This window comes from Heliangelus exortis, chromosome 1, assembly GCF_036169615.1.
Source record: "Heliangelus exortis chromosome 1, bHelExo1.hap1, whole genome shotgun sequence".
Classification (NCBI taxonomy): Eukaryota; Metazoa; Chordata; class Aves; order Apodiformes; family Trochilidae; genus Heliangelus; species Heliangelus exortis.
In genome coordinates, this window is record NC_092422.1 from 176,192,029 (window position 1) to 176,216,935 (window position 24,907).

General features: G+C 41.6%; 1 protein-coding gene across 1 annotated transcript; it reads right to left on the minus strand.

The window, feature by feature from the left end:
* Window positions 1-8,874: 8,874 nt before the first annotated feature.
* Window positions 8,875-22,277, minus strand: GPR37 (G protein-coupled receptor 37). Its single transcript, XM_071733778.1, has 2 exons — window positions 21,472-22,277; window positions 8,875-10,698 (listed from the first exon to the last, which is right to left on the minus strand). Exons 1-2 carry the CDS (start codon window positions 22,177-22,179, stop codon window positions 9,880-9,882), a joined length of 1,527 nt encoding a protein of 508 aa, XP_071589879.1. The 5' UTR covers window positions 22,180-22,277; the 3' UTR covers window positions 8,875-9,879.
* Window positions 22,278-24,907: the final 2,630 nt, after the last annotated feature.

Sequence of the window (24,907 nt, forward strand, 5' to 3'; positions counted from 1 at the left end):
GAAGGAACTACTGATAATTATCTTGCAATATCATCAAAACTCATATGTAACTATCTACATATGATACTTAATGAGCTTATGTATACTTAGGTTAGAAAACTCTTCAGCTTCTAAAATTGAGTGTGAATGAGATACAATCTCATGTTTGGTTATTCCAGTGTAACCCGAGCCAACTCCATTTGTATAACTAGATTTACTTGAATATGTACTATCAAAATTATGATAGGTCTGTTGAGGTTATAGGGTTGCTGTTTTCTTAATGAGCATAATTAGCACTAGAAGAAAATGGAAGTGAAGAATTCTTCATCTTGACTGAACAATTAGATCTGCTACTGCTACCCAAAACTGAAGCAGGACTTTTGCATAGGAGAAACCAGATGAAATTGTGGTGGTTTATTATGCAAGAGTCAGCCCAGTTTATTGCCTTTCTGTCCTTACATTTTTATGTCTCTGTATATTTAGCTCTAATATAAACAAGAGACATTCCTATTTCCTGTATAACATATATTAAAATAGTTAGCATATATATTATAGCATGTAGAAAAAAGTTCAACCTTTACTTCATATTTCTTTGTCACTTGAACAAATATGCTTTGTCTAGAGGCAAATATCAATTTTACCTCATAATGTCCTTCTTGAGCTAGTGATTGTTAGGAATGTGTCAAGATGGAATTAGGTTTGCCCATAAGGAATCATCTTTTAATAGTTTTAGGTTGACAGTAATATTTGGTTTAGAAGCCAGAACCAACAGAATACTTTTTGTCCTCCAGCAGGACCAAAAGTTTGACAGCCTGCCAGTGTCTTGGGGGGGTAGAACACATTGATAAAACAGACCTTGGTGTTTTATTTGTTACTCCACTGAACACTGAATATTTCATTTAAAATACCTCACATTTTAACTTTCACTGTGTTCAAGATGAGTTCCAATGAACGGACTCTCATCTCTGCTTTTGATGGTTCCATCTCAAGGCACATTTTTGCAGGTGGCTGCTGAATGGGAGCAGAGAAGCCCACAGAAATGCTCATTTTACCAGCCTCCAGGTTCTGATAACTCTGGGTTTACTGGGAGGCTGCTTTAGTTTCTGGATTTTATATGGAGCAATTTTCAGTTAAGACCCAAAAGACATATGTACACAGTAATGCAGTGATCTGGAAATGCTTATTGGCTTCTTTAACCCAGCTTTTACTCACTGAACTCAAGCTCTGATTAAACAGGGGTCACTGTGAGGTGTATAGAGGACAGCACAAACAATTCAAGTTCTCTAGAAGACAAGAAACAGAGATAAGGAATATAATGAAAGAAGATTACAAAGGAAAACAGAACAAACAAATAGAAAGAATAAGATATTTTAAGAATTCTTAAGCAATAATATTGTGATTGACTGTGAAACAAATATTTTATAATTAGGGAGTAGTGTATTGAAAGCAGAAAAGGTAGATTTTGGGGGTGTTTTCACTTGGCTGACTATCTTTTGCAATGTAATAACTCATTCCTGTTTATGATTTGCCATATTCAAATCTCCATAGTTGCTTCTGAGTAGTTACTAGGCATGAATGTATTTGAAATTTCTGATTTATGCTGCAGTGGTACTCCGGGAGGAAGAAGGTATCCAAAGCTAAGTCCTCAGACCTCAAAGTGTTAACCACAACTTTATTTTTTTCCTTTTCTGGACAAAAAAAAAAAAAAAAAAAAGAAAAAAAAAAGCTAAGAAAAGTTGTGTCCTGCAGGCAGTGGAACCTTCACAGTCTGAACTTGTACAGTGCTGCCTTGTGCAGGCTGAGGACAGCCTGAAACAGGCACTGAAAGGGCACAAACTGCCTCTATTCATCTGAAACCAGGCTCTGCTAGAGTAGATGCTAACATTTTTAACCCTTTCAACACCAGATGGAGGCATCAGGAAAAGGAGGCAATCCTGCATGTTCTCCATGTTCTGTGTATTAGAATGGGTTCACCACTTGAACAGGAACTGTGTGTCTTGCAGGAAAAAACACCCAGTGCTCTCTCTGGGCTTTAGGGGCTGCATTGCCAGGGCCACTGGCTCTATCCTTGGCAGCAGTAAGGAGGTCAAAGATTAAGTGTCCGATTTGCTTTAACCATGGAAAGCTAAAATAAAGTTACAATTGGAGAATTCTATCCAAAAGGAAGAAGTCAAGCTAAGCCTCATCTGAACCTTTCTGCCTTTCTTCTACCTCCTTTCTTCTTCTTCTGTTGTCACAAGCCAAAGGCACATCTCCCTCCAAGAATGTTTAAGGAAGAATTAATAGTTTCAGAGATCTGCCACCCCTTAAACTTTTTTTAAGACAATGCTATAGAAACCTCTAAAAACTGGCTGCAGCATTTGGCAGACTTGTCACCAAGTTGTTGTCAGCTACCAGGAGGCTGGATCCAAAGGTACTGCAGAATCATTCAGTTGCATTGCCTATAAGAGATTCCTTTTAAACTTGCAGATGCAGCTTCAAACAGTACAACCCACACATAGGCTTATCTTATATCACAGATAGGTCAACAATTAATGTTAGCCCTCATCTTAATCATGCAATTCTTAATCTAACCTCATGATCACAGGGGCCATGAGGGCCTCTAACGGATGTTTTACAGATTAAAATAGAGAATCAGTAGACAATCACCATATGAAATGAAGACATTTGGATCAACATTATCACACACAAACCTCCTGTGTTTTGGCAAGGACTTGGTGCTGTTGTCTGTTGGCAGAGCCTCACGATTTGTATGTAGGTGAGCCAGCTTTAAGTCAGAAACTCATGCTGTGATGTTGATACTCTGCCCATAGATCTCATACAGATTCATGAGATTTCTTTTTAGCTCTTCTAGCTTAGAGAAAGAAAAACTACAGCTTCCTTATTTGTACATACTTTCTGTAGAGAAATTAACTGTTCACCTTCAAGTTTTCCAGAGGATAGATTATACAAAACGGAAAAGACTTACAATCTCAATTTAAAAGAATTGATCAGAAAAACAAAAAAGGATTTTCCTTTGCTCAGGGGAGAGTTAGTAAATGGAATAAGACATTGAAAGGACTGATAAGAACAGCCAGAAGAAATTGTTTCAAACAGAGTAAGGAGACAATTTAGAAGAAAAAATGTGAAGTATAACTGCTGGCTACAGTTATAGATGGGACACCTCCTTTCTTAAGCTTTTGTGTTCCCTGTACAACACTAAAAGCACTGAATACATTTTTTTTCTAGCACGTATATGTATATGAAGCCAAATTGGAAGCACATCTTAGGGAAGAATTTAGTTCTCTGGTGTAATAGCTAACAGGCTAAAATCTATTTCTTCACATAAATAGTTGTATTGTCTTCAGTGAGGATTATCACATGCATATCCAGCTGTTATTAGATCATTTTATTTCAGACTATATATATTCTGGAGTCCCTTGTGACAATCATGAAATGCAGCCACAAACTATTGTTGAATTGTATGTATCTCCCATCTCTTAAAAAAGATTAGGCTGCCAAGGCCATAATTATTTAAAAATACTTTACATTACGCCTTACTTTACATTACCATCTCAGTATTCAAAGCTTGTTCAGATTTAATCTCTTCAAGATCAAGATAGTCATGACTATGTTTCTATGTGAGTATTTTGGCTTCTTTCTCAAAGAACAATGGCCTTAATTCAATGTGGATATAAATGAAGACACTTGATGGAGGCCAAAGATGGAATTTCTCTAACTAGACAAAAGAATGAGCACTTGTGGGTTTTTTGCATTTTGCTTCAGAAAAAAAAATCTAAACAGTGACAAGAAACACCACAACAAACATTAACTTTGTAATCACAAAAAAATAAATGATAAAAAATTAAAAGCTGGGGAAAAAAATTAAAGCTTTCCCTTTAGCTGTCTACTACCTTAATTAATAATGCTGCCACTTTTGTTAAACACTGTAACTCTGACAGGCCAGATTTCCAGTGAGAAAAAACACACAAAAAACCCCAATGCAAACATCTTAGTTAGGATAATATCTTCTACTTTCTGGTAGTAAGAGTCTGTGGTGCAAAACTAAAGCCAAAGTGCACAAGGACAGAAATGTTTGACTTCAGTTAAGAAAGAGGCTGGGACAGATCCAAGAATATGGATCCTGGCAATCTGGGTGACCCAACATAGGGAACATGTCACCATCAGGAGACTCTGGCTCTCAGTGCTGCCATGGACATGCTGAAAATGCCAGGGAGTCTTTGTCCCAGCTTTCACTGCCTTTTTACCAAAAACTGAACCTACTATACTGTATCACAAGGGAAGGAAGTAGCTCTGGTTTCAGGAGTTACATTCAGGGTTAAATACAGCTCCTCTGGGTTGTTTGCTGAACCTTTGTTTCTCAACATGAAGCAGGGTTTCTATACCAGAGGTGTCTGGGTGTCTTGGAGTGTCTCAGTCCATGTCTTTTTCATTGGTTCTTAGTCACTACAAAACATATCCAGCTTTTGAAGAATTGACATCTAAGTATAGGTGTTAGAGGACTCCCTCAAACAAAAAATGGTACAGTTCCTGAAGCATGAGGAAGTGTGTGGAGGATATAGTTAAATTTTAATGATTTCACATTGCCTGCTCACATTGATTTTGGCTGAGCTTTTAAGGGGAAAAGAAAGGTTGGAAAGAATAAAAGGAAGAAGAAAAAAAAAAAAAAAAAAAAGGAAGAAAAGAAAATGTGTTATCAGAGAAAATTCCTGGTATAATTCCTCCTAATAACATTTCTTAATGCTATTAGGAAAATGGCTCTTTTTGCTCACTTACTGTAGTTCCAGCCTGCAAAAGGATATTCTCAGGATGAAGACGTAAGAAGTTAGGACATGGAATTTCTACTTCAAGATCCCACTTTGTAATCTGGGCAAATGATTAGGTGTTGGTTCTTATGGACCTGAGGAGAACCACATTGCTGAAGGCAGTTCAGTTCATAGGTTCTCCTGTCCAGCATAAAGGTAATACACAATTTCATCTGTACTCGCTACAATCTTCCCAAGGCAGAGGGATCACATTCAAGAGTTTTAAAAGTGTGAATGGGGGCATCTGCCCAGCATTGCCTTGATTAACTTTCAGGAGTGCTGCCCTACTGCCTGTCAGATGTCCTTTTCTGAGGGAAAACACTCAGAATCCAACAGATATAGAAAAGCTAGGCAAGAGATAAGTGCTGAAACCAACTATTTGCTCAGACAGGAGGGGGATTCCCCCCGCAAGAGACAAAACAATCCACAATTTTCTACCAGAGAAGAATCAATAAGGCCAGGGTAGCATATGTATTACAAAACAGGCTTGGGTCCAAATGTCTGGGTTAATGCAGGTACTTGCAAAGTGATCATTTCTCCCCTCAGCTCTTTACCAACCAACCTGCCAGCTACTCTTGATTCAGTTTTTTCACTTCTCTTACAATAGCTGTTCCCCTTAGAAACATTCCACTAACCAGAGTGAGCAAAAGAGATTGCACAATGGCTTAGGTCAGTGTTGGAATTGAGACTGGAGTCCCTGCTTCAATATTTAATTACTAAAAATTTGGAACAACTACAACAGGAGAGGTAAAATCCTTTTCACCAGCATACCCACTACCACAGTGGTTATGATCTTGCACCACCAAATTCAAATCTCAGCAATAAATTAAGCAGAGCAGAACTTTCCATCTAAACCTTCCATCCTAGAAATAACAGAACCTAATTTTGTATTTTTTCAGGGCACACACAGACGTGTATATGCCAATGCTACTGTGATAAGCCTGTATCTACCAGCTGTCTGCAGGCACCTTAGACATAGTTTCTATATGCACACAAGGCTGGGACTGACCAAGGAGATACTCTTTTTGAGCAGGTTTTGCCTTCAGTCTTAATTCCAACACATGAACAAGGGGAGTGATGTGTTTTGTGAGTTTGGTTTATGTCATCAGGCAAAAAAAGCCAAGAGGCAGGTCAGTGTTGTATTTGGGAACATCAACAACAGTTAGGTGTACATAGGTCAAGGTGAGGTTTTTGTACTGTGCCTAAGACAATGTCTCAGAGATCCTAGGTGAGGTTTTGCATACCCTTGTTATTTACTGAATTTGGAGAAGCAACTCAGTTTCAACAGCAACTTGCATTTCTAAGAATCAAGTTTGCTTCTGAGTGCCATGAGCTCAATATTACTGTTTCACAAAGAAGCCAAACCTTGTACAATTTCTTATGAAGAGATGCAGGACAACATGCTTGGAAACTTCTATATTGTCTTTAGGAGCCATTCCCGGAGTTGCTGGAGTAGCAGCTGTGGAAGCTTCCCTCTGGACCCCAATAACAGAACAGGAGGTGAACAAGTCACTAAGGTCTTATGTTACCACAAGCTAAACATTTAATATTGGATGTGGGAATTTATCTTAGAATGATTGAAGTAAGAGATTTATTCTAACTGAGAAATATTTTTCAATAATTTGCCATTTGGCCTACACAAAGGTTGCATTTTTGATGCAGGACACGAAATCTGACCTCATTGGAAATACAGAAACTCATACCAGGGTTTTATGGATTTTTGTTTCTTAATGGGATCAGGGCTGGGACAGTAAGTGTTAATGTATTAATGGTTTTTGTACCTGAGAGGTATAAGGCTTTCTTACCTCACAATCTGATTTTCTATTCCACCAAATCTTCTGTTAATGTTGATTACCGTGCTCTGCATGGTTCTACCTTGTAGGTAAAAAAATTAAATCCTTGCCATAAACACTTCTCAAGCTTCATTCATCAGTCCATTAAATGTCTTTTTTTTAATAGACAAATGTCTTACAGAACTAGATTTAAAACAGAAATTGATTTTAAGAATACTGAAGAAATTAGAAAAGCAAACACCAGGGAAATGTAGAGTTCAGAGCATCAATCCCAAAAGTAGGAAGAAAAGCAATGCAGTACCCCATCTTTAACAAAAGGAATTATTTATCATGACACTTAAAACACATTAACAAGCCATGCCTGCATCAGAATGGCTGCCACAATGCAAACCTGCTACTGTGGGATTAGTTCAACCAATTTAGAGAACAAATTGGAATAAAAGGGTGTAGTGCGTATCCAATTGCTACGAAGGCCCGAGGCAGGGGGGAGAAACAGCTGTGAAAAATGTTCTTTCAGCAGCAGAAAAGACAAAGCTACACTGGGTATGAAGAAGTTCCATTGAAAACAGGGCTGGAGAATGCTCCACAACACAAGCAGGAGGGTTATTTTCAAACAGCATTATTGATCTTCAAGTTCTACCTTATCCAATGATTTTTTAAACATCTTCTTTGCCAATATATTTTTTCCCCAGTAGGATTAGAATACACATCTTGTGGAAATGTTTCTATAGGGAGGAAAACTGCATCACTGTGGGGCACAGAACATTCAACCCCAGAGTGAGCAGCATTCCTTGGCAGAGCTTACACGGATCCACTACAAACTAGAAAGCTGGAAGCACCTAACAACATCCAAGGCAACTTTTGTTGACTTTTCCTGCTGCAGTGCAATCTTGCACCCGAATTAGAAAAATAATTTAATATTCCCAAGTATTTTCAGGACTTCCTTCTTTAAAAAGAAACATGATTTCTCTTGTTCGGCTGTTCCTTTCTCAGGTCCTTGAACCACCACTCATGCTGGGACTGAAAAAGTAGCTGAGAGAAGCAATTCAGCAAGCAACATGAGGAGGGAAGAAAAAGGGAGGGCTTTTTTCACCCATTTTTTATAAATATGGGCAGCTAAAATGGAACTATAATACAAATAAAAACGTTGATGTGGGATTATGCATTCAAGGACACACAGGGACCACAGCAAGGAGATTTTGTTTTTATCTTTTCTCTTTAATTCCTTTCATAGTTTATTGAATGTGATCAAGCAATTTTAAGTCAATGAAGGTTGTAAAAAGAAGGGGAAGTTCCCCATCTTCAGAAATAATGGACCATCTTACAAAATGGTTTTAAAAAATTAGGTAATCTAAGAAAATTCTAAAGGAACACACACTGAAATTTAGGCCTTTGCTTAAAGATCATTTTGCTAGAGTCCAAAATCTGAATCAAAAATCAGAAAAAGAACTCAGCTGTATATATATATATTTGGATTCATAGTCAGATTAATTAATTTCAACTGCTTTTCAGTCAAAATTATTATAGGTTAAAATGGAAAAGAAAGAGAAGAAATACTGCTTGCCCAAGCAGATACAAGTCCAGAATCTACAAATAAAAAGACTCCTTTCCAGAAGTTAGAAGTTCTTTAACATATTCAGAATCAGGTATCAGGAAATAAAACTACATTGGTTACAGTAACCATTAATTTCAAAGGACAGATGATTTTACTTCTGCACATACTATTGCAATTATTTAATTAGTATTAAAATATAAGCTAATTATAAAAAATTCTGTTCCTTAGCATGTGCCTGAACTTCAGCCTACTGCCCAGTGTAAATATGAGCCAGCTTGCCTGCCAAGAACAGCCCATCTACTTCAGCCCAGAAGTGGGGCAAAGAAGCTCTGCTGATCCACACAGACATTTTCCAGTCTCCCACCTGGCTTGCTTGTACCAACTTGATTTTACTTTATTGCACTGTTGCTGACAGTATTGACATACCCTGATTTTAATAACACTGTGGACAACAAGAAGCCATCAGCAAAACACACCTTGCTTCTCAAAAACAGCTTGAGAGCTGTGAGCTGCTAGTGAATAGCAGTCTCTGTGAGAGCAGCGTGATTTATAAGCAGAATACAGAGCCCCCATGATTAATATTCATGCTACATATCCCAGAATAAATAGGAGATGCCAGTCTGATCCAAAGCCCTCTGAAATTGCTGGAAACCTTTCCATTAACTGCAATGGGCTCTGGGTCAAGCCCCAGGCATTCAAGTGTGCTTATACCCTATAAAAACCAAGGAATTCACTCTCCATGTTTCAGTCCCTCACATTTATTGTCAGCAAACCTCTGGCTGAAGAATGTCTTCCTCTGCAATGGAACTGTCACTGAAACCAGTAGGAGATATACCTACAATGACTGAACACAATCTCAATGCAAAACCAATAGCAAATTGAAGAGAAACTTGATTTTGAAAACACACAAGACAAAATTTAGTGAGAAACTAAATCTTTCTTTGTAGTAAGTACAAAATAACTCAAGTTTTGTATAACTGCAGGTTAAGAAGGACATTTTCAATGAGGCACATTGAACTTTTGTAATATACATTTAAAAAAACCACTCATGTAAATCTAATACCATTATAACCATCTTCTTTAAATACTGTTATTATAGCCTCCAAGGGTAAGTACACAAATGGTAAATTAAATATAGCCACTTAAATTATATTATGCAAAGCAAAGATTTTTTTAAACTTATTAAAGGAATTTAATACTACTTAGAGGTATCCTTGTTAAATGCAGATGGACCATGAAGTTAAAGAATAAAATCTCATTTATTTTTATGCTACTTTATAAATTTTCTGAAGTCCAGGTCCTCTCACAATAATGCACAGTAATTAGATTAAAACTACCTTCAAATACTTTCCACCACATCTTTTACAGGAAACACCTTGCAAAACCCACAATGTCTATGTAATCATTTTACAGTGATTATCAAAAAACTGCTATGGAATTAAATAAAAGTGGATTGATATGGATTCTCCTCCACAAACAATAAAATCCTAGCACCATACAAAATATTAGGATTTAGAACAGAGTGCGGTCTCTCCTTCACTTTCATTTCAATTACCAAACAATTTATTTTCCAAAGCACGGCTGTTAATATGCAGACTGCTTATCAATAATATTTTTTTTTCTTTTTTTTTTTCTTGCATTTTGTTTCAAGAAGAAAATTATGATGTGGAAAAAAAAAAAAAAAGAAAAAAGAAAAAAGAGAAAAAAAAAAAGGGAAAAGATACAGTAAATAAAGTCCTAACATCAATTAACAGTGAGTCCCCACAGAGGCAAAAGTGGACATTTCGCGACGGATGGTACTGAAAGGGGAGAGCTCCAGTTCTGTGGTGTACTCATTGTCATTGTCATCACTTGTCACTGTTGAAGACTTCTGGATGCATTCATCACAGCAGCAACAGCAACACTCCATAAAGGCCCGGCTGAAAGGTTTACAGAGGCAGAAAAGGAGAACTGGGGTAACGCAGGATTTAAAGAACAAAAGGAACTGACTAATGAGATGGAGGAGGTCCATAGTCTGCCGAGAAACCCCTGTGGACATGTAGGCAGTCACAATGTTGCAAATGTTTTCAGGAATGATGCAAAACCCATACAAAATGGTCAAAGCCACCACTGTGCAGTTCATCTGGCTTTCCAGCTGAATTTGTCGCTTGTTCCCTCTTGTGCAAGCCTTTTCCGCCCTCCTGATCTTCCTTGCGGTCACCAGGGAGCAGGTAATAGTGAAAAGGGTTGGCAAGCAGAAATAGCAGCCAAAGTACCACCAGAGCCTCGCTCCGTCGTAAGTCAGAGCCAAGACGTAGATGGTGTCGGGAAGGGCGGTGGAGATCTTCACCACGCAGCGCTCCCCGGGGGGGCTGCCGCTGTACTCCGGGTCCTCCCTGGCCAGCTGGCGCAGCACCACCTCGGGCAGGGCCAGGAGCAGGGCACCCACCCAGATGACAGCCAGCTTGGCCGTCGTCGAGGTGCAGTTCTCAATCATCTCGTAATACATCTGCACGTTGGTGGCAGCGCGGAATCGGTCGATGCAGAGGGCGCAGAGGGTGAAGGTGGTGACTCCGAGGGAGGCCACCTGGGAAGAGAAAGGGGAACGCAAGTTAATACAGGCACTGCCAGGAGGAAAGTAAAAGGACAGCTACAGCCTATTTCTCAGTGAAGAGTGGGAAAATTTTGCCTCCTTCAAAAGTCCGCTGGTTTCCTATTGAACGCAGTCTTCTTAGAGGTCAGAGATGAAGGCCTGAACTTGCTCAGGCCGAAGAGCAAATTAATTTATTGTACTTTGGATGAAGGCTCTTACCACTGAGCTGTTCTCTGGAAGACATTTATACTCTTTCATAGTTAAGGAGAGTTCAGTTTGTACTCGGAAACACCAGTGCAGTCTTGCCCCTTGCTGACAAAGGCAGGGGGACATTGAGTTTAGGGTTATTGGTACAGAAGACAGTTAAGCACCATGGTGCTCCACACCATCCAAAGAAGCATCACAGACCAAACTTAGTGTCCAGTGCTTTCTGAGCTATCATCAAGCATGCATGCTATGTCCTTCTGTTTCTCTGCCTACAAATATTTATTTCAGCCTGGTGCTATGCCCTCTGCTGAAGGCCCACACAAGCATCTGCGTGCACAACAATGAGTGGAAAAGAAAAATTGAGAAACTGACCAATATGTAAAACTAACCTCATTCCTCCTCCCCATTCCTAAGATGTGTTTTTCAGAAAGATCAGTAACACCAAGGAGGCTGGAATTTAAGTCAAAAGAGGAGAGGATGGAAGAGACTTCCCTCAAGAGACCTATGAACTTACGCTCACCTTATATGCTCATCAAGCACACAGCAGATCATAATATCACAACCCTCCATATCTACAGAATTCAGGAACCCTGCAGATCAGGCATCTACAGAATGGAGCAAGGTCCAATGACTATTTTTGTGCACTAAAGCTTTTAAATGAAATTTTGATGAGATGTAGGCACATAAAGTCATCCTGTACTGTGAATTCAAAGAGACTGAAATCTTTATACTTCTAGAGCCTTCCAAACCAACCTTCACTATATTAGCTCAGCTTTAATAAACTATCTTTAATAAACTATCCTAATTTGGAAAATTCACATGAAAATCTAGGCTTAATTTCATAGAAAACATCTTGTGGGAGAGTGTACTGCAGGCCAGGAGAAATGCCAGAAGTTTTGTTGTTTAAATTACTTAAAGATGAATTGGACAAAGATCTCAATTATACACTGGAAGGAGCAATGCATATAGTCTCTTGCTTTAATAACCATCATTCTATGCATGAGCAGAGATCTTGTACTGTCATGAAAAGTCATTTCCTAATATTTTATCCTGTTTATAATTAGATTTCCTAAAAAGAAATTTGCAAGAAGGCTATATACATTTTGGCCTAATCCTATTTCCAATAAATTCAACTTGAGCCCAAATTCAAAGCAGAACTCCCATTAGCTTCAATTGCAGAAAGATTAGGTGCCCTGGTGCATTCTAATTCATTTACTGTCTTGAGTTTGCATGCTTGTGTTCTCCTGAAAATGTGTTAATTCAAAAGAAAAGAAACTCATATAATATTCCTAAAAGAACTCCTTACATGTATTATTATGAATGAACCACGTGTGTTGTAATTAACTAGGAAATCTAGGTTAATGATAGGCCATTCACTATAATTTTGCCCACCCATATTTGATGTGCAATGATATATTTACATTTCATAAAGGTAAATTAAAAAAAAAAACAACCCACTTTCTGAGTTCCACTACCATTCATATTCCTGTTTACACATCTCTTGTAAAAACTTCTGCAAAGATAATACAATTATGCACAATGTGTCATTAATTTTGGCCTTCATTAATGGCCATACCAGATTGCTAAAACTGAGTATCACCGAAAAATATTAGGCACTTGGGATTAGAACTGCCAGGAATTGTCTTACTTGGAGGATCCTTTGAAGCAGCTTCCTAAAAGATGGGATGAGTTAAATGCAGTTTCTTACTCATTAACTTGCTGGCATAGTTAATGATGACAAAGCAGTACAGTAAACATTTTTAATAGGTGAGCCTACTGATTTAAGAAGGTAAACTGTCTGACAAGATTCAAAGCAAGCTTGGTGAATACAGCACAAATTAAAAACAATTTAAGAAATATTAGAGTTACAGGAAAATCTTAATGAACGGTGATAAACTTAGCTAATGAAAGTTGATTTTCATGTATGCTAAGAGTGAGATTTTTAAATTCAAGACTAGTGACTTTGTTTCAAAAATATTTAAATGTGTGTGCAGTCTTCAAAATCCTTAGAGTCACAGCAAAACCTTTAGCCAGAACGTCCAACATGAATAACGAAAGGGTCAGAACTCATCTCTCCACAATTAGAGGGAAATAACTGACAAGTGGGAATGAATAGGGACTGAAATAAAAATCAGCAGCAAAACAGAAGAAAATCTGAGGTTTTGGATGCTAACATCTTCCCTCTCACATCTTAAGTGAGCCTCTCCCCCTGTCCCTAACAAATATGCTTGTGTTGCTTCAGCATTTTATTGCAAACAAGCTTTTACACAGCAGCTAAAACATTAAAACTGCAGCTGTTAAGGGTGGACTAATGAAAGAAGACATGCCTACCATGAACGAACCTGACCTATGGGGTTCCTGTCACATTAATTGACCAATAAGTTGGAGGTTTAAGACAGTGAAATAGAGCAAGAGGAAACAACTAAGAATAGTGGAAGCTGGCTTTGAAAACTCTCCTGTGGATTTACTGATGAAACCAGCTAAGCAAAGCTAGAGTTTTGCTGGAACAGGCAACGGTTTCCTATTTTCTGTAGATGAATGGAGTTAGTGATGCCATGGAAAAGCTTGCAAAAAACAAAACCTCCCAAGCAGAGGAAAGGGATTTGCCCCAGCTGACTCGCATAAAGGCAGTACAGCAATTTTAAGGGCCTGACTACTTACCCTGTATTGCAGACTGAGCAATAGCCAGCAAATCAACGGGTGCTGCTTATAGCCTATCTGGGCAAGAATTAGGATGCACATTCTGCATGTTCAAACAACTTCAGTTTAGGGGTGTTTCCTCATACTAATGGTCATACTAATAACTAGGGTTAAGCTCAAAACATGGAAGAAACCAGAGAAGTTCACTTTTTAAACTGTTACATTGCCCTAACACAACCACAGAACTAAGAGAATTCATTTGATAGTAGATAGTAGGTAAAGACCAATTTAACAAATCCTAAAGCAGTATGAATCTGCATGGAGTTTAATGGTGCTCTTCTTGTTGAAACAGCTGAGTTTACAATATGCTGATATGCTGTTGCAGTCGTAATTCCAACAACCTGGCAGGAAATGAGGCAAGGCAAGGGCAAGTCGGGATCAGTAGTTTTAGATCATCATTTAGTTGCCTGATTTATTTCCATATGGTTCATGTGAAGATTTTCCTTCAGTCTCTAGACATTAAGAATGACACCAGTTTACATCTTCCTCTCACCAGATGATATCAGAAAAGTCTCTAAGTGAACAACCACCAGTCTGCTTTGAGGAGGTGACCAAATAACCCCTGCTTTGAGCAGGTCACCACACCATTTAGGCTGAGAACCACTGTTGAAGGCACTGCAAGCCAGAGCATAAACAAAACAAGACTTCATCATTACAAGAGTCTCTTAACACTGTTACTCCTAAAAGTATTGACCGGAATGGTATAGGCACACTGTGATGCTTCTTCAGGACACCACATAAACCTTTGGTCATTACCAGCTACTAGTCAACTGTGTCAAAGCTCATTTGGGGACCTGAGGCCAGAAAGAACAACAGTTAAACTCATGAAATGCTCAGCTTAATTGCATCTGTTCTCTCCATCCTCCAACATACCCATTTCCCCTTTCAAGAACTTTAACAATTACTGAAACGTTCCCAGGCTTTCCCTGGCCTGTCCTACTTCTTCTCCTGGCTGCAGTCCCACAGCTCTTGCCCCTGGCAAGAGCCTCTGGCTGACCAGAGAAGAAATGCAGATGTAGTATGGTGAGCAACAGAAGTGGAAATATGACTGAATTCTCTCTCACTAATATCTACTTGACTACATAAAGGAAACAAGATTAGAAAAGGTGACCTGGGTGAAAACTTCAAGAAATTCTGAGTGCAGTAAGATGAAGACCAAGACATGAAATTGCTGCTATCTACAAATAAGTCTATCTTGAGATACAAAAGTTATTCAAGCCAAAGGACAGTGAATATAACAGAATAGGAATCAACCAGCCATAAGCAACTCAAGGCTAGAAATGAGAGACCATTAATCATCTCAGGCATCATGCTCCTGAGCATGCCTTCTGATGGAGAAGTGAGGGGGAAAATGTAAACAAGGTTTAAATGGAACAAGGTAAAATAAAGGAGTTATAAGAAGTCACTGATTCAACAAGCTGAAGCTCAATTTTCTAAGACAGAACGTATTCTCTACTGATAACAGAGTTTCTTAACCCTTTGCTATAAGGCAGGATCTGAAAGCAGTCTACAGAAAAGGTTGATGACTACTAGCCAAGCCATCTCTGAGTGCAGTGACACCCTGTAGACTCTTTACATTACTGTTCTATCATATAAAGAACTAATTTTTTTCCCTAAGTCATTATAGCCTACAATCTCATTATGGCTGTTACAATATCTAAATCAGACTTCACATCTTTAAAGCATGTTAATGCAATATAACCATGCTGGCTTTTGCAGACTTGTCAGTTTTGCCTAAGATAAACAAACACGTTCATAAAGCCTGGAAGACTTTTTTTTTTTTTTTGTGCTACTCTACACTTACAGTACAGGGTCTAGTAAAAAGTATGGGCACAAAATAAAAGGTCATCCCATTGCAAGCAATTACTTAAGTTTACTTAGATTTTAAGTTTCTGTTGTTTCAACAAAAACAAAATAAAAAAACAAACAACCCAAACAAAAAGCAAAGACCAAAATAAAAAACAAAACAAAAAAACCCAAAACAAGAACAGTTATAAAAGAGCAAATTTAATTAAAAATATAATCTCTATATGTCTTACATGAAGTGCTATTAAACATTAATGGCTTCATGCATTAAATTTGGATGTGTCGCTCAGTTAAAACACTATGGTAGTGTGGTAGAAGTAACTCAGTAGCTAAGAAGTACTCGGGCCAGGATACCCTCTGACATTAGCAATTAGCTTAAGCATCCTGGATTAAAATCTAAATCACCTTAATTATCTAAATGACAAGATGGTAATTCTGGAAATTACCGTTATGGAACAACAGGTACCAATATGGTTGTTCCCTTTGTAGTACTGTCAACATTCATATAAGGGAAAAAGAGCACATGCATTTTGTGTGTTTCTTATTCTTCTGTATATCTTTAGAGCAATAGTGTTCAGAAGCAGAATCCATTTTGAACAGCTACGCCTGAATTCTGTTGGAAGCAAGGGCCAATCAGACTATCAGGGTACTAGAAATACTGATTAGTACAGTACGTGGTTATCCAGAGGGTTGGAAAAAAATCACAAAAGGATTTAATTTTTGTTCATTTTCCTGTTTGCAATCTACTATGCTACCATGTAAGTAAACTTAACTTAGTTATACATATATTTTATTTTTTCAAGTAAAGAAATAAGTGGCATTCTCCACTGAGGACCAAATTCTTACCATGCCACACAAGGGACTCCTACAATAGTTTATAATAACAACAATATGGAAACTCTGCTAAAAAGCTGCCTCTTCCTCCTTTCCAAGAAAAATCCTCTCATATGGAGAAATAACATCCCAGTGCTCAGAGTCAATGGTGCTGGGACAGCAGATGCTGCCTTTTTCTCTCCACACACATGTAACTTAAATATTACTGACCTAATTTTATACTTACTCTGACACAAATTAATTTCCATGCTGAAATGCCACATGCAAAATTTAAGCCAAAAGCAAATTTTCATGGACAACTTATGAGCCCCTAAGGACAGGGTTTGCAGAGGAAAGTAAGACTGACAGGACAGCCAGCATCGCAGTGACTATCACCATGCCTTTAATACCTAAAGGACAGAGACATATTGACACTTCTGTTTTAAATAATTATTTTTTGCATGATAAGAGCTGGAGATTTGCTGTTCACTAACAGACACATGTAGCCATTGCCCTAGAAAACTCTGAATATGAAGCTTTGAAACTGCAAACCTCTCTGAGGATGTGTGTCTACAGCCCAGAGGACTTACTGGAGGTTCAGGAACCTAGATTTGACTAGAGTCAAAGAAGAGACGTAAAGAAGATGCTGCACAACAAAAGACACAGAAAAGACAGATAATACACAGCTTTTATAAACGCCCATAAAAAATGTATTTGCTTCCCTAAAGTGAAACTTAAAATAAAGATCTCTCCTGACAGCTTTGGAACAGACAGAGAATGGCCACTTTCTTTATGTCACTCACTTGCCTCTACAAAGTAAAAGAGAGAAAGAGGAGAAAACCTCACTGCAAATTGCTTTGGAGGGTCAGCTCCAGGGAAAGATAGTAATTTGTATTCCAGGCCAAATCCGTCCTCATGCTTGCCATTACAAATACTAATTGTGAGAGCTTTCCTGAGCTCAAAATTACCCACCAGAAAGAGAAGTGATGCCACGGATTGGTTGCCAAAAGCACATGCAGAGCCTAGGCACCAGATTTCAGAGGCTTTCTCTATCAGCCTGCTCTGAGTCAAGCCAGTCCCATATGCATGATATGGTCCAGATGAGGACACCATAGACTCTTGTCTTTCTCCTCTGTGTTGGGGGGTATGAAAGGCAGAGGGGCTCATGTTTGTTAGCACTGGGTTCAGGGCTGAGCACGATCGCTGCTCTGAGTAACTTTGTGCCATGTGCTGGACTGCCCAGATGTACAGCTACTTCTGCAAACCCTCATTCTAGACCCTTCCCCAGTTCTAAATACTTTCTCCCCCTGTAAGTAGCTTTGTCTCAATCTCCCAACACAAAAAGTGATGTTTACTTTTAAAGACCTCACCTCAAATTCATCAAGCTTCCAGCATAACCTCCAAAAGCAGAATGCACACAACTCAAGCAAGCTTGCTTTTGATGCCCAAAAGATAGTTTCTAGTCCCAGCTGATACAATCCATTTGTCATTTTGAGTAAGTTGCTCTGAGCCTCAAACAACTTACTTAACCTCTTCACTACAGACTTCCAGCATTAAAATAAAAACAAAAAATGCTATTTCACAGGACTGTTGTATTTAACAGCTGTGAAACACTATAAAGCACAGTAAAACTACTGATTTTGTCTGCATCCACACTTCTTTCTATTCAGGCCTAGTATAAGTCTATAAGTAGGGGAATTGGAAATGTGCAATACTGCAAGGAATACGAAAGACACCATAAACACAGTGAGCAGGTAAACACCAGACATGCATACCAAAAGCCAGACTTCTGAACCATCTACAAAAAAGTGGCAAAATTCTAAGAACTCTTGAGCAAAGGAATAAAACTACACAGGAGCAGCACTTCTCCACACCTCCTTACAGGCAGAGCAGATGCCTCAGTTGTTCTAATTACCTCTCTGCATTCAAAACTGCTCTTCCAGGACACTGCCATTATCAGGGTCAAGTGAAGTCCCTGGTGGAGCTAATTTCATCTAATTCTACTAACCATCTGTCTTTCTAGTAGTTTTACTCTTCTCACCTAAAGACTTTGTGAGAAGCACAGAAGAATTAACTTAGTTCCTTTCTCAGTCATGTGCACAGAATTCCTTATGCAAGCACACCCATGGCACAATTTTAAAAGGTGGTTAGAAGTGACCAAACTGTGATACAATATATGGATGAAATGACTGCTTAATATATTTGGTCACAGCCAATCTTTATGGGTAAACTGCCCTTTAAATCAAATACTGTGGAGCCCTTCCACTGCTGGAAGCTCAACACTTACCTACACAAATGTGTGAAGATACCATAAAACATATTCCCATGTGTGTTATCACTGGCAACAGATGCTTTGTTGAAATTCCGTGCAATATCCATTAAAATGCACAAATGAAAAACAGTTGACCACAAGAAGATAAACTAAAAAACCTCAAGGTTCCCTACTGGGATAACTTGAAACCTTCAAACACAATACAAAGTACAGTTGAGTAATGATAAATTACTGTGATCACTATATCAGTTTCTGTCAATAATCAGATATCCCCTGTCTGCTTGTTTGGAAAGTAAAGGCTGGTATGACAAGGGGCTCAGTCCAATAAGGTTCTTTGATGCTTGAAAGCCAAGGTATTTCTGGATTTTTAACTCTGGGTGAGACATGTAGCTCCTTAAACAGCATTTAAGGCAAACTGACATGCAACAGAAAGATGCAAATCATGGAACAAAGACACTTAAAAGAACAAAATGCCGGGCTAGCTTACAGAAAACATAGGCAAGTGCTTAAATTTTCTGAGTCTTCAGGAAGGTGCTTCTATTTGTATATGATGAAGGTCTAGAAACCTCTCTCTTTAGGAACAGCTACATCTTTTCTCTCAAAAAGCTAAAAGGACTTCACCCTTCTCCCATTGTGTGAGAAGGGGATGAGCCTGCCCAGATGAGCAAACCCACAAGAGCAAACCCAGGGTTGTTCACCTGTCAGATCAACACCCTGCTGTGAATAATCCTTCAAAGAACACAGAGAAGCAGCCACTCACAGGAGAGATTTGATGACATGCTCCAGATAGGCACTGCTCCTGGTGATGTCAGCGTCACTGTGTAAAGCCTGTGAGGTTAGAACAACATTTGGAAAGTGAGGAACCTTTGCTCTAATTACCTTCTTCATCTCAGCAGGATTAAATCCTGATTTGAGACAGTGTTCTTTTTGCCAAGCTCAAGACATGATGTGGAGAGTCACAATCCACTAGTGGTATTCAGTACCTGCCATTCATAGCTACCATTTACAGAGGGGTAAATCCAGACTTTTACTTGCTGCTCCCAGGGAGATGAATGTACTCCACATACATGAGTATCACAGTTATCAAGTACTCAATGAAAAACATGCAGTTCTGGGAGCAACAATGAACCCCAAGGCTGTATCTTTTTATATCTGTGCCTTAGACATAAATTAAACTTCCTTAAGGACAGTGAGAATGTTTCACTTTTAGCCACCTGTTGTTAAGTTAGGCTAAGACAGGTGCCATACCACTGGCCCATCATGACTGGGTAGAGCTAATCCTTGAGTAAGACTTCAGCTTTAGACATCTACAGAACTTTAAAGTAAAAAAAAAAAAAAAAAAAAAAAAAAAAATAAGGTGTCTCTAAAGATAGCAGGAACTGATTGTTTTTAAGGATTCAGTTTTGAATTTCAATAACTACATTTCAGCTAAACGACTTTCAGTTTGACAAAGTCTTTAGTGCCCAAAGCTGCAGAGCATAAGCAACTAATTTTGAAGAATAGCATAGCTATGCAAACAGTTTCAAACACCGCTCTTTAATTAGAATCAGCATTACAAAGAATTATTTCTATTTTGTATGTGAATGCACTAAAAAAAAGCTAGGAAGCGTGAAATGTTGCTGTAGGAAACTCCTCAAAACATCTGAACTACACTACCTACTTTAATTGAAATGGTTACACTTTAACTGAAACATTACTGTTTATTTTATTGGTTAACACAGTAGCCTCAGAATCAAGTCAGAAATTTTAAAAGCTCCTAGTACTATCAATTTTTCCAAAAAAAACCCCAAACCAACATATTCACTCCTTCAAGTCCTCTAAAATTAAAACAGATTAAGTGTACTCCTGAGTTTTTCAAATGTGTTGGCATACTACTGGCCGTGATTTTATCTAAGTGTAGCACAGCTCCACCCTTTGTCCAATGCCGCCAGAGATAGTGCATCACATGCAAAAGAAGTAATGACAAGTTAGTGGCTACATGTCACGCATCTTTCTAAAGACTTTCTTAAAAGTATCAGTTATTACTGTCTACCAATGTGTTGCTGAAACTGATATACCGTGTATTAACAACAGTTTGTTTTTTGCTTGGGGGATGTTTTTTGGTAGTTCCTGCCCTCACACACACCCCCATCCCCCCCGGTATCTCATTCTTAGGACAGGAGAATCAGGAGTTATTTTCTCAGCTTTCAGTTACAGAATAAAGTTGAACATAAGGTTTTGGGAATACAGAAATGCCAGACAAATTACAGGTTATCACTCTACCAACAAGCCTCAATGTTCATTTCCAGTAAACAAATAAAGTGGACAACCTGAACGCTGCCGGAAGGACTCCGGCCAGCTGGCCGAGAGCTTCTTTGACAGAGCATCTAAGCAACTGCGAAGAAGCTGCGATTTAAATGGACCTGGGCTTATTTTTTTTTTTCTTTAGATAAGCTAAATAAAAAATTCCGAGTATATACATCCCACTGATGGTTCTTTTTTACAGTCATCTTCCTGCAGTCTAACCCCAGCCACCCCCTCCATTTGCTTTCCTGACTCGCTGCACTTCAGGAAAATAACAAACAAACACAGAGCTCGAAAGATTGAAATCTAAATCTAAGAGGATTCTTCGCCTTTCAGGACCACAAGAAGCAAGTTATGTTTGGCAGAAGTCGCGCGAGTTGAAAGAAGAGCTAAACGCGCGCAGTCCAGGGTTACAGAAATCCCGCTGCCATGCGGCCAGAGCCTCAGCCTCCTCTCACTGCGGGGGCCCTCAGGAATGCCCAGGAGACCCATCCCGCGCCGCACCGGGATGTTCCCGGGCCGGCAGCAACGAGCGCGGGCAGCGCGGTCCCCGCACATAGCGCAGACCGGCGGCGCTGAAGCGAGGGGAGCGGTGCCTGGGGGGCCGCGTCCCATCGGGCGGGCCGGTGCTGTTGGGGGCTGTGCGGAGGGGCACGGGCCCGCGCATCCCTACCCGCCGCCATTACCTCGATGTACGGGACGATTTTGCAAGAGAAGTCTTCTAGGAGCCACTTCTTGGTGAGCTCCTGGAAGATGACCAGCGGCAAGCAGAAGAAGACGATGAGGAAGTCCCAGAAGGCTAGGTTGGCCAGCAGGGAGTTGGAGATGCTCCGCATGTAGTAGTTGTGACAGACGATGCACATCACTGCCATGTTGCCCATGATACCGATGCCGAAGATCACCACGGAGAGGCACATGACGGCGTAGGCGCCGTACGATTCCTCGGTCAGCGGGTAGAAGGGGTTGCGGACGCGGGCGCGGCGCCCCGTGGTGTTGCCGCGGCCCCCGGCGCTGCCCTCGCCGCCGGCGGAGCCGTTCAGGGGCAGCCAGCGAGGGCCGCCCTCCGCGCCCCTCCCCGCTGCCGCCGCGCCGGCTCCGCGCTCGCTGCTCCGCGCTCGCCGCCGCCCGGCCCCGGCCGCCCCTCGGGGCGCGCAGTCGCCGGCCGGTCCTGCTGCTCCGCCGGCCGCGGCGTCGGCTCCGCGGAGAGGTACTCCGCGCCCGGGGAGAGCCGCGGCCGCCCGCCGGCCCGGGGCGAGGGGCGTCGGGGCCGGCGGGGAGCGGGCGCGCTGCGGGGGCGCCGGCAGCCCGGCAGCCGCGGCGGGGGCCAGGGCGCAGGCAGCCCAGGCGCCCAGCACCTGGCAGAGCAGGGCGAGAGGAGCGCGGAGGGGCTGCATGGCCGGGAGGCGGCGGGGCTCACCCGCTTCCCTTCAGAGGCGGCAGCCGCCCCGCTCGACGAGGCTGGGGGCGGGAGGCATGCCCGCCCGTCTCCCGGGAACAGCTTGCCTCGCTGGGGCGGGGGCAGCCGCTGTGCCGCTGGGGTCTGCCGTGGGAAGCGTCCGGCGCTGGGGGCGCGGCGAACGGAGCAGCGGGCTGGGTCTTCTCGCCGCCTCCTGGGGCAGACCTGGAAAGTTGTGTCGTCGTCTCCGACGCGCCGAGTTAATGTAGCAAGTGCAGCGCCGGGAGGACCCCCCTCCGGCGCTCCGCCCTTTCCCGGGACCGCTGCCTCCTTGCCAGTAGTCGTACCGGTCTCGTGCTGCCTATTTACATCCTGCCGCTGCTGCGAGCACTTGGTGGTTTTTTGGCGAGGAAAGGTCCCTTGTGGAAAACACGTCCCCTCTCCAGATAATCGCAAGCACTAATTCCTCCTTTCCAGCAGGAGAGAACAGGTTGCTGCGCACAGCTTAGGGTCGTTAAGAGCTTTACAAAACTCTTGCTGGAATTAATCACCGCGCCGCGTAAGCGCTCGCACCGCAGCGGAGAGCGGCGAGAAGGGCCGGGGCGGCAAAGTTGCTGGCGGGAGCCGGTGGGGCGCAGCCCTGGAACCGACCCCTCGGCGCTGCACCTGCCTGCCGAGCCGTGCCGATGGCGGCAGAACCGGGGCGGCAGCGGCGGCCGCTCGGACAGGCAGTGGCTGGGCGGAGAGCAGCGAGGAGGACCGCACCGGCTTCCCGTGGCTCCGGCCCCGCTCATCCCGGTGCGGCTGGGCTCGGCTCCGGGGCGCACCGGGGGAGGAGGGCGAGGAGCGCAGCGGCCGCAGTGCGCAAGCGCCGCCCCGCGGTGCCGCGGAGCCCAAGGCAGCCCGGTGCAGGCCGAGGCTCGGGAGCTGCCAGCCGGGGAGCCGAGGGAGGGGACGGTGCGGGGCTGTCGAGCCTTGCCCTCCGGCAGCCTCTGCCTGCAGGGAGGCGCCGGCTGAAGCCGCTTCCCCATTGACGGCGCCCTACGGTCCCGGCCCGCCGCGCCCGGGCTGCTCTGCCGGGTCTCCCCACGATGCTGCGGGCGCCTGGGTCCCGGGGTCTCACTGCCCGCCTCGCCTCGCAGGTGGCAGCTGGGCCCGGGGGAGCGACGGGCGAGTAACGCCCCTGCCTCCGGTACGGGGAGTCCCACACCCCGGCACGAATCCCAGGCAATGGGAATGGAGGGTGAGAGGTGATGAGGGAAGCTCGGCTTCGGCGTGGAAGATGAAGAGAGGTTTTATCAGCACATGAGGGCACATGAGGGCACGCCTGGAAGGAAAAGGGGGTGTTCATATATTCAGTGCCTGGAGAGGCAGGTCAGCGTTTCTTTCCTGGGTTGAATACTTGTGTATGGATTGTTTCTTGACTTTGTGTAGTCAGATAAACTTGACAGTTCTTTCATGTTTCTCACATTTTTACTTAATCCAGGTGACAGTTTGCCAAACTTGTATATAATGTGTGTTTCACTGTAAGTAGCCTTAGATTCTCTATCACCCTTGTTTCCATTTTAAGAGTTTTAATGTAGCCTATTCTCAACACGTTTAAAAGTTTTAAACTTTGTTCTGTAAAGCAGTTTGAGAAGCATTTCTCCCCACCTCTTCAAACCTAGCCCATTTGACATAAAGATTAGAAATCTAGCCAAAGCTACCAGAGCTGCCCATTTTAGGGGTTAAAATCAGGACCGTGCTCTAATAATCTTTTAAATTCTTTTCTTATAGGCCAGTTTTTATAGTCTTGAGATCCTAAATATGTGCTTGCCGGTTTGGGCTGTGTTTTTTTGTATTAATGATCAACAGAAACCATGCAATTCTACAGCAATAGAAGATAAATATGTAGCATACATGAAAAAAACTCATCAATAACATAGACAAAATTAGTGCCACTTTTTTCTTGTGCTGAATCAAGCTGTAGAGTCCAAAAGATCCTTTTGTATGAATTGTTAATTTTTGTTTATATGTAAAAACACAGCTGTGCAAACTCAGCCAGCTGGCGGAAAGGTGGGCTTTACATGGCAGTACTTGCTAGGCTGACCTTGCTGTCACCAGAAGAAGGGGCCTTCCTGAGTTCATTTCTCTGATATTAATGTCCAACATGTTGGTATAAATAACTGTTTGGAGGTGTCACTTGCACACTGTCTACCCTAGAAGGAGCTTAGAAAATTATTTGGCATGAAAAGTGTGACCTTGCATCTGCTAAAACTGGTGAGTCCTGCCCCATTCAAATCTAAGTGTGGTCCAGGTCTTCCTGGCTGTGACAGTTACCCAGAAAACACACAAAAAGGACAAACAAAAACCTCTTCTGTTTTCCCCAAATCGCTCTCTCCCACATGGAAGTGAGGTGTGACTGTAGAAACCTTCAGACATTTCTAAGCTTATGAGAACAAGTGCAATAAGTTAGGTACTGCTGTGTTCAATGTCTCTTAATACTTAATGTTTCAAGCCATTTTATTTTTCTTCCTTAGCAACTCCATTTCATGGAGTCAAATGAGCAAGCTAATTTTAAGACATCCTAATTATTATTCATGGATACGTTTATTAGACAAAAATTTTAAAAAACAAAATTTAAAAAAAAATTGCCAACAAACCTGCCAGGAAAAAAGAGAATTGTAAATATTGTTACCTTTTTTTTTTTTTTTCTTATATTTTTCTCCCATTTGTTTCTTCTGAGC

Bases quoted from the DNA above. Each gene is read 5' to 3' on its own strand.
- GPR37 (XM_071733778.1), bottom strand. From the start codon at position 22,179: ATGCAGCCCCTCCGCGCTCCTCTCGCCCTGCTCTGCCAGGTGCTGGGC. The intron at 10,699-21,471 runs GTAATGGCGGCG...TTCTCTTCCCAG, and splicing joins AAATCGTCCCGTACATCGAG to GTGGCCTCCCTCGGAGTCAC.